Source organism: Pseudorca crassidens, chromosome 5 (assembly GCF_039906515.1).
Source record: "Pseudorca crassidens isolate mPseCra1 chromosome 5, mPseCra1.hap1, whole genome shotgun sequence".
NCBI classification, from domain to species: Eukaryota; Metazoa; Chordata; class Mammalia; order Artiodactyla; family Delphinidae; genus Pseudorca; species Pseudorca crassidens.
In genome coordinates, this window is record NC_090300.1 from 137,066,140 (window position 1) to 137,083,712 (window position 17,573).

Consider the following 17,573-nt stretch of genomic DNA (forward strand, 5'->3'; position numbering starts at 1 on the left):
GGTGGGAAAGAGGTTGCTAGGTCGGGGATGGGTGGGGTGGTGGGAACCCACAGGTGCCTAGCCCCGCAGCAGTCTCCCCACCGCAGCTCCGAGCCTCGGTAGCATTTCCGCCGCCCCCAGTCTCCACTTCCGGGAATGCCTCCCGCTGCTTCGGGTCTGGAACGCACAGAAGAGGCTGTCTCAGATCGCGGATCCCCGGTGTCTGCTGCCTCTGCTCCGGTTTTCAGCACTGAAGGGTCAGGGAAAGTGTCCGTACTCCTTCGTGGGGCTGATTCGAATTCGTATCTCTAGAGTGGCTCGAGCGGCTGCTGCCGTAGCGACCCTCCCCAAACTATCCAGCAACTCACTGCCCAACAAATTCTTATTAAAGGCAATCGGGTTCGGTGCTTCCTTCCGGGCGCCGGTGACAGGGAGGCAGATTGAGGGTCACTGCTTTCATGGAGCTTATATTCAGTGTAAGTGACAAAGAAAACAAAAACGGATACGGCAAATTCAAATAGATATAAAAACAGAACAGGGTGACTGGCTTTTTAGATTGGATGGTCAGGGAATGCCTTAAGCCTTCAGGCATTCCTTGGGTGACATTTGTACTGAGGCCTTGATAACGAGGCGCTAGCAAAGCTAAAATAGTGCAAGGCCCCGATCCCTGGTTATCTCCTTGGAAGGGCCATTGCCAAATGCAAATTGAATATTACAAGCACCTGCCACTTTGTGTACCTGAAACTTTGCCTCCCTCCATTGAAACCCTTAAGTTCCGGGGCAGAGTGGAGAAAGTGTGTGACTGTAGGCCTTGGAAATGCCCAAAGCCAATCCAGAGCCTCATGTGAAGACCGTTAGACTGACGCTGGATAGAAGCGGGATGGCGCCCAGGGAGAGATGTGTTTTCATCTCTAGTAGTGTTGCGGCAGGGTTCACCCAGACCCTGGAACATGCAGTACTGGTCAGATTGGCAAATGTCTCTCTTCCCCAGAGGAAGAAAGTGGCCTACTGTGGTCAGTTAGCTCCTGACTGCTGGCTGTAAGATCATCCCCCTATTTCTCCTGAATCCAACTGCATATCCATCAAGCCAACTCCTGCTTAAAAACTTGGTTTATAGTATAGCCTTCTAGGTAGAGAGAACCATTTATCCACACACTCATGTACTACAGGGTCTCTAGGTATACTTTTTAATTATATAAAATGAATGAAAAGTATAGAAAACCCATGTTTGTACTGGCCACTCAGTTTTATTTAAATACGTAGTTATCAACTACATATCTGGTGGAAAATCTGCCAGACTGTCACAGGTCGAGCCCTTGCACCATCTTTAACCTTTGTCAGCACTGATATTTGCCTTTGTAGTCCTCTTAACTTTACTCTTCCGTTGCATTCCTTTCAGTGTTCTCTTTAGGTCTTTTTCTTCTCATACAGTCCATGTCTTACAAATTTTGTGCGTAGCTTTCTCTCAGTGTGGTTATTTTGTTTTATAAATTTATTTACTTATTTTTGGCTGCGTTGGGTCTTCATTGCTGCGCGCGGGCTTTTCTCCAGTTGCGGTGAGCGGGGGCTACTCTTCATTGCGGGGCGCGGGCTTCTCATTGCAGTGGCTTCTCTTGCTGTGGAGCACGGGCTCTAGGTGCCTGGGCTTTGGTAGGTGTGGCACATGGGCTCAGTAGTTGTGGCTTGCGGGCTACAGAGCGCAGGCTCAGTAGTTTTGGTGCACGGGCTTTGTTGTTCCGCGGCATGTGGGATCTTCCCGGGTCAGGGCTTGAACCCGTGTCCCCTGCATTGGCAGGCGGATTCTTAACCACCGTGCCACCAGGGAAGCCCTCTCAGTGTGGTTTAAGTGATCATAAATCATGCCAAAGCCTGTTGTCTTGTCACCACCCAAGTGGGTTCTGAATCTGAAGACAAAGATGACATCTGGGTGGTCTTGTGTACTTTAGCTTATTGTCTCAATATTTTAGGTACTGTTGCCTTTCTAGGGTAAAGGGCATCTTATGACCATTTGTATCTGCTGAAGCACTGCATTAGTGATGAACACTCTGGTACAAATAACTAATGGGCCATTCATGATGGCTGCTAGATAACAGGTAGCCAGGGAGGAAAAGAGCACATTTTTACTGTATTTAAAAAAAAAATTTTTTTTAAATACCATTGGGCTTTCCTGGTGGCGCAGTGGTTGAGAGTCCGCCTGCCGATGCAGGGGACACGGGTTCGTGCCCCGGTCCGGGAAGATCCCACGTGCCGCAGAGCGGCCGGGCCCATGAGCCATGGCCGCTGAGCCTGCGTGTCCGGAGACCGTGCTCTGCAATGGGAGAGGCCACAACAGTAAGAGGCCTGCATACCGCAATATATATATATATATATATATATATACACACCATTAACACACATATGTATCCGTAAAGAATAGAGAATATTGTTTTGCATGTTTTAAATTTTATGTAACTAATGTCATACTGTATTATTTTGTACCTTGCTTTATGGCTCCATAATGAGATTTACTAATATTTCATTCACTTCACCGCTGTATAGTATTCCACTATGAATATGTCACTGTATTCCCCTCTTGATGGTTAGTTTCTTTCTAGTTTTCACCATTACAAACAATGCACATTCCGCTCCACATGTCCTAGAGTTTCTCTCCAAGTGTAATTGGTTGTGATAGAATGCAGGAACTTTACTGGATGTTGCTGAATTGCTCTCCAGAGCTGATGTGCCAGTTTGCCCTCTCGCCAACAGTGTATGAGTTCCCATATTTCCACATGTTTGCGAAATCTTCATGTGGTCAGACTTACTTTTCTAACATTAATAAATTGGCATTTTGATTTATACATGAGTTTGTGAGTTTGGTTTTCCTGTGTCGGTCACCATGCTGTAAATGTGGACCTGCGGGGCTCAGGATGTTGGCTATAGATCATGTGGAGAGGCTGAAAAGATAAGCTACAGACAGAGAGATATATGTGCAAACCACATATCCAACAGAGGTAGAGCATCTAGCATACAAAAAGGACCCTCAAAACACTATAGTAAAAAAGCAATTTAGGAAATGCACAAAAGACACAAATAGATATTTCACTAAAGAAGATGTTAGATAGCAAATATCACATGAAAATATGTTCACTACCATTAGCTATTAGGGAAACACAAAGCCACAATGAAATATTTACTACCAAAATGGCTAAAGTAAAAAATAGTAACAGCAGCAAATGCAGGCAAGGATGAGGAGAAACTGGATCACTCGTAAATTGCCAATGGGAATGTTAAATGGTACAGTCATTCTGGAAGACAATCTGGCAGTTCTAAAAAATCCAAGCATGCAACCACCCTACGACCCAGCAATTGCACTCCTGGGCATTTATCCCAGAGAAAACTTATGTGCACATAAAAACCTGAGATGAATGTTCATAGCAGCTTCATTTATAATAGCCCCAAACTGGAACAACCCAGATGTCCTTCAGTGGGTGGGCAAATGGTTAACCCAGTTGTGGTACATCCATACCATGGAATACTATTGATATACACAGCAATAAAAAGGAACAAACTATTGATACACGCAATCCAGATGAATCTCCAGGGAATTATGGAGTAAAAAAGGTCAATCCCAAACGGTTACACATGATTCCATTTACGGAACACTCGAAGTGGCAAAATTGTAGAAATGGAGAGTAGGTTAGTGGTTGCCAGAAGTTAAGGACACAGGAGAGGGGCATGGGATGGGAGGGAAGCAGGAAAGGGGCAACATGAAGGATCTTTGTGGTGATGGGAAGGTCTTGTGTCAATGTGAATGTCCTGGTTGTAGTAGTGTACTATAGTTTTGCAAAATGTTGCCACTGAAGGAAACTGGGTAAAAGGTAGTTTCCCAGTTTGGGGAAACTGGGATCTCTCTGTATTATTTCTTATAACTGCATACAAATTTACCTTAAAATAAAAAGGTTTTACAAAGCCTATTATTCTGTATCTGTAACTTCTTAATCAGAGGTTAATGAACATAACTGAACTATGTAAGAATCAAGGTTATTGTTTTAAATGGCAATCTGAAAAAAGGCAATACTCACAGGAACAACTGGCCTCGGTCTCTTACTTTGGGTCTTTTTTTTTTTTTTGCGGTACGCGGGCCTCTCACTGTTGTGGCCTCTCCCGTTGTGGAGCACAGGCTCCGGACGCGCAGGCCCAGCGGCCATGGCTCACGGGCCCAGCCGCTCCGCGGCATGTGGGATCTTCCTGGACCGGGGCACGAACCCATGTTCCCTGCATCAGCAGGCAGACTCTCAACCACTGCGCCACCAGGGAAGCCCCCGACTTTGGGTCTTTTAAGGCAGTCTCTTCTTTCGCCTGACTCCTCGTGCACCTGTCTCCCTTCTGCGCCTCCCCTTGACCCCCCAGGCTGTTTCTCTTGCTCTGGGTTAGAAAATCATCATTCATGCTTCACGTGTTATTTTCGAGCCAACAAGATTTTGCATCAGGGCCTCTCTTGCAGAATAAGTGCATGGCTTCTTAACGGTGATTAGTAATCTCAGAATAGCTTTCTTCTTACTTTTAGCCGAAATATTACATAGAGAAGTGAAATGGATGAAAATAAGACCTTGAATTAAAATACCCAATTATACAACAAGAATTAATCCCCAAATGTCACCAAACCTGTATATATAAACTTCAAGGAAAACGGCTGAGAAAAATTCCTCCCTTTTGAGCAAAGGAGTCAATATGGTAAAGACAGGTATATTTATTTCATATGACAGCACATTTCACAGGATATGTACAGAGTGTTTACATACCACTGACTTTAATACTGTACTTCTATAAAGTATATAGTTATAAATACTGTATGCCACATAAGCAATAAAATTCTTACATATAAACAGCAATCTACTATAGAGAATGAAGAATTCACAAAGAGATCCTGTGTCTAGCTTCTGCTCTGCTTTTAACAGAACTGGTAAATATTTTAATAATACACAGAATAGTGGCTAGTTATTTGCAGCAGACCTTTAACTTTCATAACTTTGTGTACTTTTTCAGCAACTTGCCAAGTAGAATTTGCTGATAAAGGCTGAGCTGCTACATGATATGTATATTTTAGACAGTAGTTTATATTCAATAGGAAACATTGCTCACAGAACTGCAATCTGCACTAGTGAAGTTTATAATGAATTATTTTGCTAATAGAGAGCAAATATTGAATACCATATATACTAATCACATAGATTTGTTAAAGCCACAGTTTCAACAAGTTAATTCACATTTTGAAGCACACTGCCTATAGTAATACTGCTGTTTAAAATATACTACTGCTGAAATGATTAGAACCCCCCCAAAAAGCACAATATAAAACTCACGAGTTATTTCTAACAGCAAATCCTGGCTGTTAATAGAGAGAGGGTTACTTTTATAAACATAGTATTCTGATAACATTTGAGTATTTAGAAAAGTGCTTTTTTCCTAACAGATTTGCTTTATGCGGTTAAGTGCGATGCAGTTTGCTGTGCTTTTACATTTTACGTATTCTTAGCCAGGAACTCTTTTTTCTGATATTCCGCTAATGCACATCTTTAAAGGTTAAATGCAGACAACGGAATTTAGGTCGACATATACAACTCTTTGTATAAAAGGAACGTTAATATAATGGGTAAAGGTAATCTTAAACTGACAACAAAACAACTATTGCTCAAGGAGTTTTCTGATTAGGATTACTCAATGGTATCAAAATACTACATTCTGTATACATTCTGTGTACGTCTTCATAAAATTAAAGCAGGATCAGCTGCATATTGGCAGTGCAGGAGACAAAATCCACAGCTAATTTGAGGTGTAGCCTCTACAAACGTAAAGCAGCATCACAGGTGTGTCGTGTAGTTCGTGAGAGGGAGAGAACACACAAGGAGTAGATCCCAGTTCCGCCCCGGGCGGCGCCTGTGGCCCGCTCACCACTTCCAGAGCGGAGGCGGCAAGAGAAGCGCGCAAGGGCCGTGGGCAGCGGATGCCTTCGCGTACGTTGAGCTCTAACGCTTTTCACTGAGCTTGGTGGCACGTGCTTTCCCGACTTTCTGGGCCAGCGTGCTTTTTTGAAAGGGCCGGGGTGTCGGTCCACGTGACCGACTGTAACCACACACTACGCCGCTTCCGGCTGCAAGAAGCTCCTCCCCCGGAAAAGCCGGCACACGTGCTGCCGTGGCAGGTAACAAGGGTGTGCGCCGTGTGCGTGTCAGACGGGGGTGGGTATGGAACTGTGGTCGATTCTGGTTCCCTAGTGAGATCATTCTAGTTTTAGAAAGAAAAGGAATGAAATATCCAAATTTCATTTTCAGCCATCCTTTAGATAATGAAATATTGAAAGAACTATGTTCGAATTTTTAGGTAAAAATTTGGTCTGATTTAGAATTTAAATTATGCGTTTTACAAATATATAAGTGTGTATATATATATATATACATATTACTGTATATATATACACATACAATTACTGTATATATATATATATATACACACAGTGTGTATATATATATATATCCTTTTAAATTCTGTTTCAGTATAAGTTTGACAGCTCTTTGATAAATACTTATAAATACCAATTTTTAACAAGTAAGAAAGGGGCTGGCAGTAATGTCAGCTAGAAGTTGTTTGGGCTTTTTGAGATTCTGTAAAGGAGACTGACAAAGAATTTCTGAATAAGGACTATTTTCTGAAGTAGTTTCAAGCACTTTTTATGGCTTCTACTCTCTCGTATTTATCCAAACAGAAACACACCAGAATTCCAGTTAATAATGAGAAAGATTTTTCCTTATTTCCAATATACACATATTCCAACTTTGTACACATTAAATAGTGGTATTTCATGACAACATCAGTGCACTTAACAATTACTTATTGCACATAATGAATAACGAATGCCCAATTCTTTTGGCTCTACCCTGCCAAAACTATAAAAACAACTGCTTTCTACTGTATAACATTATCTTTCTGTAAAGTCTAGCGTGGGTGATGCCTTAGAGGCCAAGGCTGTGAAAGGGTCTGCCGGAGGGGTGGTGCCAGGTGGGAGCAGAGGGACAGGAGGCGGAGGTGGTCTTCTTGCTGGCAACACACAGAAAGAGACACTGGTACCTTTATTCCAGTCATCACTAAGGGTCACCTTGGAGCCAGAAGACGAACTCGGCTGATGACCCAGTAGGTCTGGACAAGTGGGCCTTGACTTTCCTGTCACACCGAAGTCCTCTTCTTCCTCGAAGGTTACCCATCCTTTTGGGTTGCTGCTTTTTAGTGTGGGTGGGCCCTGCGGACCAAAACTGTCCTCAAAGCCATCCAGTGAAGATGAAGGCTTGCTACTGTTCTGTCTGAGAGGCTGCAGAGAAGGGAAAGGACTCTGAGCAAGGGGCTCTTCTCTGGAGAACCACGAAGTGGCCTCTGATTCTTGAGATTCAGCTCTAAAGGGGTTTCTGGGAGCGGCAGTCCTGTCGGTGAAAGGATTTGTGCTGCTCGAGCTCTCAGTGAATGGGTTTGGAGAACATCGTGTGTTTTCCTGGGATTTACTCCGGGCTGGAATTGGAGGTATTGTCGGCATGCAGCTTACAGAACTCAAAGTATTCATGTTACTTGGGGTTGCAGAAGGCAATGGAATCAACCCCTTTGGGTTTGGGGTTTGAACAGATGGCTGAGCCTTTGATACAGCAAGCAGGTTCAAAGACAGGTCTTCAAATGGGTCGGTCTTTAATGGCGAGTCCAGTCTGATGGCGGAGACCCCGTTTGTTTTTACCTGGAGAAGAGAGCGAGCACTGAATAATCAACCAAAAAGCAATATACTTACTTTGAATACCCCCTATTCTTCCTGTCTCAGTTATTCCTCATTTTCGGGGGTGGGGGTGGGGAAGTATACGAATTTAGGAAATAAAAAGCAGCTTTGCGTGGCTTGTTACTCTGGTGGTTTAAGTAAGATAACAGCTAAAGTATTATTTTGTAAAAACTCGCTACTGAATAAATAAGTCCTTCTATTAAACTGAGCTTATTTTATCCATGCAAGTATTGAGACAGTAAAATGGGGAACTGCACAGAATTAGCAGACGAGTCTTGCTCATGCCCAGTACTATCAGATGTTCACACAAACTGAAGAAATCCATCTTTAGAACTTACGCGAAATCTCTATAAATAAACTTCCAGCACCCATCTATGATGATGATGTGGTTTCACTGTTCTTTTAAATATATTTTCATTGAGATTTAAATATGGAAATTCAACTTTATGGATGAAAATTAATTTTATTAGTATATTTGTATTCACCAGCTGAAAACAATACATCTTTTCCTTTTCTACTTGGACAAATGAATTTCCAAAGCATTCTTTGCTTTTTAATGTAGGTTCTCCTTTGCAGGATAAACGCTGTGAGTAACATAACGGTACTCCTTAATTGACCTTCCTTCATCTTGTAAAAATGTTCCAAAATGGATACGTTTGTTAACAATCAAATGCAATGACTGTTTAAAACGGGGTGGTGGGGGAAGTCCCATTTTCTATTTGGTATATTAATTCTTAAACCAAAATGAAGCTGTGCCCAGAGGGTGCACAGTCCTCTCTACGTGACAGAGTTGGCTGTGCACTGTTACTGGCAGGAGGAGGGGTCGGAATTACTTCACAGTCATGAAAAATCTGCCCTGTGTGCCTACTTCACAAAGAAGCTGGCTGGAGTGGAGCATGGCTGTGGGACTGAGCACGGCCAACTTTCCCTACGGGTAACAGAACTGGGGACCTGGCCTTATAAGAAAACTGGCTCATCAGGAACTTCATTTTAATAATTTTCAAAACCCTACATAATTATTAAAACTAGGTAGATGACTTGGATATTTATGTCAAATTAAAGGTAAGGAAACAAACCTTTGGGTTGAAAAGGACAGGGGAGGGAGAATTTTAGCTCAAGACTTGCAACGTAACAAAACAGAGCATGACCCAAAATGAATTTAGATCGTTGTTAAACAAATAACTAAACATTCATGAAATATGTTGAAAAAAAGAGCAGCAGTCCCAATAAAATGTAACTGCATCTTATGAAACAGTAACTTGGTGCTTAAGAATAGGGAAGGCTGTTCATTTGCAAAAGGAAACAGTGTGGATAACTTCGTAAGTGAATCACTCTCTGTATCTGTTTTATTCAACTGATCTAGAACATACTTTATAATTGAATAAACAAATATGTTTTTCTTTAAACTTAATGTGGCAATAAATTTGTACAAAATTGAAGAGTAAACATGTCACAGATTCTAAACTGTATTCTAAGTGTATTAAAGTACTTGAGAGACAACTTTATTACAGACGTCATAAAATTACAATTAGCTCTACATTACCAATAATGTCTGGATTATTTATGGTTCATATAACAAAACAGAAGTACTTGATTGGGCCTGGGCCCCAATTCTCCCATGGTAGATACAAGAGTCCACGACACAGACATTACAGGTAAGACGTTTATGCTTGCACAGCTTAGAATAGTAGGCCCTTGCCAAATAAATGCTAGACATTTAAATATCTTTATTTTCATATATTAAAATATTTTCTTTCAAAATAATTTAAAGGGTAATTTGATAGGAACAGGATCATTTTGCCCAATCAGACTTGAAATTATAATGAGAGCCACACCATCATTCATTACATTGGAATTAATTTATATATATCTAAGCAGGATTTGTGATGACTTGACATTAATGACGATGGTATTTTTACAGAGAAGGGTGTTGGAAAGGCCCTTAAACAATCCTGCTACGTTAACTTTCATCTTTGTAAATCATCAATTCTTCCTTACGAAAAAGAATTGTGCTACTAAAATTATTTTTTTTAATTTCCCAAAAGAAATCTAAGAAAAAAAATTGAATTTTGTATTTATGTAATTATGCCATTGTTAAAACCAAGAACCTTTTTGGTTTTGCCAAATACACTTCTATATACCTAAAGCTTACCTTCTTGAAGTTAAACTTCTTAGTCTTGTTAATTTTTGTAAAAAACAAAGCAAAAAAAAATGGGAAAGCATTAGCAAGAACTAAAATGGTTCCTAAAAATTCAAAATACTAAGAAAAAAAGGTTTTATGGTATGATAATAGAATTTATTAATGTGGACAGGTGGTTTTTAAAATGAGTGAAAATTTAGATGTATGAAGCGAAAGACTCATACATCTAATGTGCTAAGACAGATGAAAAGCACATATAAGATTGAGAAATAATCCAATACCTGTTACCCTGATGGTTGCTCCTGCTTTGAGAAAAGGAACACAGACATCAAAGGAAAGAGTTAGGAGGACAATCGGAGACCAACCAACAACCCTAACAATTCAGCCTTCAAAATACTTTTATTTCTATATTATATACAAAATCCAAGAGCAGTGATATTTGCAGGTCATAGCATAAGACCAAGAGACAATTCCAATTTCTTCTGTCATTTAGAATGAAAAATGTATTGTTGAATTAGTGTTCAAACTTAATTTTGTCTGAGGTTGATTACTAACTAGTTCAAAGTGATTTTTCCAAAAATAATATTCCGAATAGGGTTTGGAAGCTCTAAAATATTTGAAGCAGCCTGTTATGGATGAAATGTTTGTGTCTCCCCCCACCCCAAATTCATATGTTGAAAGCCCTAACCCGCAAAGTGATGGTCTTTGGAGATGGGGCCTTTGGGAGGTAACTGGGGTTAGATGAGGTCATGGGAGTGGGGCCCTCACGATGGAATTAGCACCCTTAGGCGGAGACACACCAGAGGGCTTGCTCTTTTTCTCCTCGTGCAAGCACTGAGGAAAGGCCATGTGAGCACACAGCAAGAAGGCAGCTGTCTGCAAGCCAGGAAAACAGCCCAGAACCCAACCACGGTGGCATCTTGATCTCAGACTTCCAGCCTCCAGAACTGTGAGAAAACAAATTTCTACTGTTTGAGCCACCCAGTTTATGGTATTTTGTTATGGCAGCCCAAGAAGAGTAGGACACAGCCTTAAGATAGTCTGTGGGTTTATCACCATTAGAGAAAATGTACAAAATGGCATCACTTTGCAAAAAAGTGAAAAATGGTATTTAACAAATGGTCAGGATCCAGGCTTGTTCTATATTACTCAGGTTTTCTGAAGGGTGATACTATCATTAATTCACTTCATAATTTATGAGCTGGAAGGTACAACAAGGTAAGAAACTGGATCCTCTTTTTGTTGTTTAAAAATGAAATCATAATCTTTTCATAATATAGCAGTACTTTTAAAACTTACAGTATTCTCAAGGAACAGTTTGAGCAAATCTTCCCCAATATTTAAAGCTCACCTTATTTTAAAATACCAAAACTCTCTTTGACAATTTAAGTATTACTTAAGTAATTACTTAAGTATTAAGTATTACTTAAGTATTAAGTATTACTAGAGTTTCCTGCCTACGAAACATGAGACTCCTGAATTTAAGCTTTCCTGATGGTCCTGATGTATCAGCTTTGGCACAGGACAGGACACAGGAATGGGTCTATACTAAGATACACAGGGATGGAATTCAGTTGATCCGGAATGCTGAGGTGTTCCACTTGCCCTCTTCCCTCACTGGCAGCAATCACGCTGACAGTATAGCCACGATGCTAATATTTTACTTCTCATTGGATTCCTGACTTCTGCTTTTTAGCTGATAATCAGATGACTAAGATGTTGGAAGTCAGATAGGTGAGGCATTTTCACATTTTGTAAAGGATATATAACATGTGGTATAATCATATGAATTAGAAGAATCTTTTCTATATAGAATTATCGAATCAAAGGACACTTAAATAGTTATAAAAAGTAAAGCTGGGTCATGTGTGTTTTTATGTTTTAAATACCTTGTAGATTTTTGGCAGAATTGATAAAGACTTGTAAAAATTACTAAGTGTTCAATTCTAAGACTATTTCATATTATTACCAAAATAACAAATGTCATATTTTACTATCCCATCCTTTTCAACTTATAGCCACTACAGAAGATTTTAAAAATTTTCAATGTCTATTATTTTTTGAATAGGTATTATTCTTATGGTTCAAAGTTCAAAAGGCACAAAAGGTAAAATACTTCCCTTTCCTTCCGGCCCCTCAGCGTTGTAAGCTCCAAGGAGGAAACTAACCACTTTGTGATCCTTCACAAAGACAGTCACAAAGACATGAACAAGATCCCACTCCCCCAAAAGAAAAGTCTGTGTATATAATGTGCAGAGGAATTTGGTATCGGTGATTGAGGCAAAAAGAAGGTTTAAAACAAACATCTTTCATAGTTTTGATGAACAGAATACAAGAGTCAAGAACACAATCTACTGAGCCACACACAAAGCATGGGCTTGCTGCCTGCCACCAGATTACCGCACCCACTCCAATGAAAATCAGAAAGCAAAACAAGCTGAAAAATGACCTAAGAAAATGACACATGGCAGTCATTGGAATACTCATCCTGTAGTACTTCTGTGTCACAGATGACTTTCTACTGAGAATTGCAACCTTACCTGAAGTGTGTCCTTTCTGAAGTTGTTCAGAGTACCATACCTACTTTCAATACTGAAAACATTTATAGAGTTTTAGGAATCAGGGTTCACTTTTACTATGAAACTCATGATCACTTTCTGTCCTAAAACAGCAATACAAAGCTCTAAGATACGGCTACTTTGAAAGTTTCTTGCCCTCCAATTACATTAAAAAAAAAATACAATAGTACACCTCACAAGAAAATGAGAAGAAAAATTCATGATACACTAAAAGCCGATTGGCAGAGAGAAAATAATAGATATTTATTGTTGGAAGGATTTCTACAATTATTATACATCTTCAGCATCCTCAACAGTGCAATGGCACTGTTTTCTGTGTGACACTCATGAGATAACATTATTTTGATGGTTTTCACTTTGGTGAATAAGCCTGCTGCTGCACGCCCAAAACTTCTAAACTGATCCAATAGTGTCTGAAACTGCTAGAGATCCCTGAGGAAGCCCAGTGCTGGCTCCACCACGGAAAAGAGCTAGCTGTGTGGCATCAGGAGGAATAAGAGCGTTACTGGAAATTAACTTGACTGCCAGTGGTCAGGAGTGATCTGACTGCCTCTCTCTCCAGGATGTAAAAGCCAAAACTTATTAACTGTGAGCAATAAGAAAATAAATTATTATTGTCCATCCTAATTCATTAACTATCCAAAGTAAATTATGCATAAAAAACCCAGAAAGTCACCAACACTTTAAACATTAACAAGATAAAACAGCCTGGGAGCTGCCTGGAATTCCTTAAAGATCCCTAATCTAGGGTCACTCTCTGAGAACCCTTGATCCAGGCCACAGGTTAGACAGACAGACAGAAACCCCAAACCTCAAACAGCCAAACCATGCATCTGTTGTGTGACTGGTTTGAGATGTCCAATGACATTCGCCTGTTGAAGTCATATCTGAACATGCGATTAAATGTTTGTCTACCAAAAGACAAACATTTGTTAAAAGTGAATCTCATATTTGTTTATTTCTTAAGCTAATAATTAAAATAAGTATGTTCAAAGACTATACCAAAGGCATCAAATATACCTCAGTAAAAAAAGAAAAACAGAAAAACAAAACAAAACAAAAAATAAGCCCAAACCCTCACAGAAGCGTCCAGATGATCTTCTGCCGGCTGGCAGGACTTACCTGCGGCTGCACTGAAGGCTCAGAAGGCAAGCTGTGGGACGACCTGCTCCGAGGGGGCGGCTGCGGGGCAGACTGAGGCATAGGTGTGGCCACCGGGACAAGAGGCTCCCGCATCTGCTGAACCGGCGGGGCCAGAGAAGGCTGCACAGGAGGGGCGGCCTGAGGCTTCAGTGGTTCAGGAAGAACAGCCGGCCCTAAAAAAAGTCATTTCCAGATGTTAGGTGTTTTCTAGAAAACCACTTTCTATCCTTCCTTTAGTGAAATGTAAGGGATTCTAGTCCCTGTCCCGCCCACCCCTGGCCCCAAGCAGCCTCATTTCTTGTGGCATAAAGAAAGACACAAGGCTATCCCAATTCAAGTAAGTTGTAAAAAGCGAGACACTGCAGAAAGGAAAAGAAAAAGAAAAAGGGAAAGAATACAGAACGGCACTGCTGTTTCTAATACAGGGCCTACCTTTCAGTACTTCTGATGGTTTGCTTTGGCTTTCAGGAGTCAGTCTTCCAGCAGACACCCGAGCATGGCTCTGGGGGGCGCTGATCACCCCGGCACGGGGTGGAATGATCTAAAAATGGAAAACGTAACCGTTGAGATATTTACTTATTTTCAACAGATAAGATTTGGTGAAAATATTTGCTTTTGCATCTCATCTCATTTCCTCAGCCTCTTGTCATTTTAATGGCTCTTTATTTATAGCCACATCGTCACAAGTTTTAAAAATCTTCCTTTTTATTTTCCACCGTTTACTATGTGCCAGGCGCTGTGTTAATTAAGCACTGTGGAGGCATTTCCATTTCATTGTCCAAATGGCCCTCAGAGGTAGGTATTCTTTTATCATCTCTATTATAAATGAAGATGAACAAATGTATACAACTTTCCCAAAGCCACAGAGCTAGAAAGTAGAGCCAGGAGCCAGACTCAGGTCTGACCCGCTGCAGGGCCGTGCTCTTCATCCTGTGCGATGCTGCCTTAATGGGCGACGGGGATGGTATTACAGGTCACGAGGACGTGACCTGACATACACTGTGTAACTAAGTGGCTTACGAAAAACGATGCCGAGGTCTTTTTTTTTAAACACAGATGTAAAACCTCTTGAGTGCCTTACTCGATATGCTAAAATAAATACACTGGAAGACACACTGGTGAAAAACGTCTTTTCTATTTTCACACATTTGCTGAAGACTTTAAGCTCCCAATACTCCTTATTTTAAGCAAAAGTTATGAATGTTATCTCACAAAATTCTGACTTTCCTTCCCTATTCTTACAGTATTAAATAAAGAAAGTCCTTTGTGGGAAGTGGTAGAATCGACGGATAGCAATTTCCCCTTCTTTGGAAAAAAGGAGAGTGGGTAACGGCTATCTTTAGGTATACTCCACAGACATTTTACTTTGGAGTGTGATGTTATATATAGAAAAAGGCCTTTAGGTTGGATGTTAAATAGAAAGCTACAAGAGAAAGAACGAAGTATTTCTATCTTATAAATCTTATGAGGATTCCTTAGAAATTAGAAGTAGTTTCATTAACAGAAGTTTCTTAATTTCCAGTTACAGTCACAGTTCCCACTTCTTACTCTTTAGCTGGAGGCCTCCCAGCAGTCCCAGGACCCACTAGACTGAGCCTGGTTTCTGTTTTCTTTCTTTCTTTTTTTCCCCTTAAGTTACTTGCTCTATCCCAGAGAAAATTTTCACTTGGGTGAATAAGAGGATAATTCTGTGTATAAGAGAACACTGATAAACACGCAGAAAACCACAGATTCACAACACAGGGAAAGGCACTGCAATGCCACCTGCTCTCCTGCTTTTAATACCTTTAGAACCAGCTTTAGTTGACCGACTATCATAAATGGGTTTTCTGAAATCTAGTTTTCAAATCCTTCTGATTGAAGAATTACTCAGATAATATAAAAAGTTGCCCCAAAACATCACTTCCTCATATAGAGATTCTAAGATATTTATGTAGCGACTGCAACTACTTAATTGCATCACTTTTATTCAAATAAGAAAGTATGTTTAGTTACTTTTGAAGAGGATGTTAAAATACTTAGTGTTGAAAGGTACCTTGGAGAGCGTCAAGTGCAATTCCCCATTTTAGAGTTGAGGAAACTGGGGCCTTAATGGGCCCCATGATTTCTTCAAGATAACACATTTCATTAGCAGCAAATTGGGACCTAGAACCTAGACCTCCTGGCTCCCAGGCGAGATGCTGCCTACCGGTCTGGCTGTACTGTATCCAGCAGGTCCTGGGCCTGTGAGTCCTGTTTGAGGTGAAGGCTGATTGCGTCCTGGAACAAAGACATCGCACCGTGTATTTCATTTTTTTTAAAAAAGAAAGAAACAAGAAACCATTACTTATATCCCAAGTGTCTATTCACGGTCCAGTTTTAAGGTTAAGCTGAATTCAAGTGTTTTTACCTATATTATCTTTCCGTGTCGTTCCAGGGCTTTTGGGTGCTTTGAAGCAGGAAGGAAAAAAAAATTAGTCATAAGTAAACAATCAAGCCATACTGCATAACACTGGCTGCTGTTGTTTCATTACCAGCAGAAATTGGGGGCGTGAGATGGAAACAAAAGTACTTTGCTTTAGATAATGATGAAGGAAGCGTATTATCAGCTCTGAAGGAAATACCCCCAAAAAGAGAAAAATTAGGATACTGAGAGTGACATTCATGGGAGCCAGCTTAGCACTTGGTCTGATACCTCATTCAGAAGGTCACTTTTAAGGTGACTTTCCCAACAGAGCTCTCTCCTGTGAACCTTGAAAACACATGGTCAGCTTAGGGGGATGGTCACAAGATGCAGCCCCGCTGTTTCCCAGAGCTTGGTGGACAAACAGCTCCGGAGCAAACAGACGGCACTACATTTTCCGAGTCACACAAGGGGCACCTAATGGCACTGTTTCAGGGCTTCACGCTGTAGATGTCATTATGGATAAAGGAATCTCACGATGAGATCTTTGGGATTTCTATAGCAAAATCCTATGATGAAGGCACATCTTATTACCAAATATCTGCCTTATGCAAGACAATGTTAAACTACGGTTCAAACTCATTAGAAAGGTAGTAAAAGGATGAAATGAAATAAACTACTTTTGGGGCCAAAAGGAGTTAGGGGACACTATTGAGGCCTGCATCTCATATTTATTCTTTTTGAAAGGAAATTCAAGTGTGATTGTTGTATGAAATCCATCAGCTTTTTAAGAACTATAATCTTAATGAATGGCTTCTAGTTTTTATAGCCTTTTAAGCAAATTTAGTTCAGCGTCATTAAAACATTTCTGTTATCTGAAATCATCCGAAAAACACTATATTCTTGGACCTCAATTAATGAGGTTTAATTACAATTAAATTAATAAGGTTTAATTACAATTATTAATTTTTAAAACTCCAGAGTTAGTATAGTACATTTCTAAACATTTGACTTATTCTGAAAAGAATTTTGAAGGCATTCTTCTTAAAATAACATTGTACAATAATTTCACATCCAAAGGATATATGAAATATATACAACACAGAGTGCAAAACAACATGAGAACTGTGCGGAAATTAAATGGACATCCATTAGAAACTATATACAACACAGAATGGAAAGAGAAAAAAAATACCAAGTTACAAGGTATACATAAGGATGGGAGGGGGAGTTTACAGTTGGACCAAGAAAAGATTTGGTATGCCTTTAAACACTGGAGGGGCTGACATTTAGAAATAAAACGAGAGATCCATTTCTATGATGCAAAAGTCTTGTTACCTTCCATCTCTCGCCTAGCTACCCCAGGACTGGGAGGGGCTCCAATACCTTTTTAGAGAAAGAACAGAAGCTGTATATTGTTCAGGGCCCATAGCACACAGAATGAAAGGCAGGCACACAAAACAATTTCTGAGTTAAGCTTACTTTTGCAAAAAAGTTCTTTCACTGGTTTAAATTTCTTCAAAGATATCAGTACAAACCAAAGTGACTTTAGGTGCCTGG

The 17,573-nt window shown here is 40.3% G+C and overlaps 1 protein-coding gene across 13 annotated transcripts in view; it reads right to left on the reverse strand.

Annotated features, from left to right (window-relative positions):
* Window positions 1–4,690: 4,690 nt before the first annotated feature.
* Window positions 4,691–17,573, reverse strand: part of SYNJ1 (synaptojanin 1) — an 89,151-nt gene continuing 76,268 nt past the window's right edge. For 3 of the 13 annotated variants that reach the window (XM_067739353.1, XM_067739354.1, XM_067739352.1), the window contains 6 exons: window positions 17,352–17,399; window positions 16,020–16,058; window positions 15,819–15,889; window positions 14,063–14,171; window positions 13,610–13,803; window positions 4,691–7,732 (listed from right to left, as the gene is read on the reverse strand). In XM_067739353.1, coding sequence (XP_067595454.1) covers window positions 6,935–7,732; window positions 13,610–13,803; window positions 14,063–14,171; window positions 15,819–15,889; window positions 16,020–16,058; window positions 17,352–17,399 — 1,259 coding nt within the window. In that variant the 3' untranslated portion in view covers window positions 4,691–6,934. Of the gene's footprint in view, window positions 7,733–10,186; window positions 10,214–13,609; window positions 13,804–14,062; window positions 14,172–15,818; window positions 15,890–16,019; window positions 16,059–17,351; window positions 17,400–17,573 lie in introns of those variants that run through there. The other 10 variants (XM_067739362.1, XM_067739358.1, XM_067739364.1 and 7 more) reach the window with 7 other exon arrangements.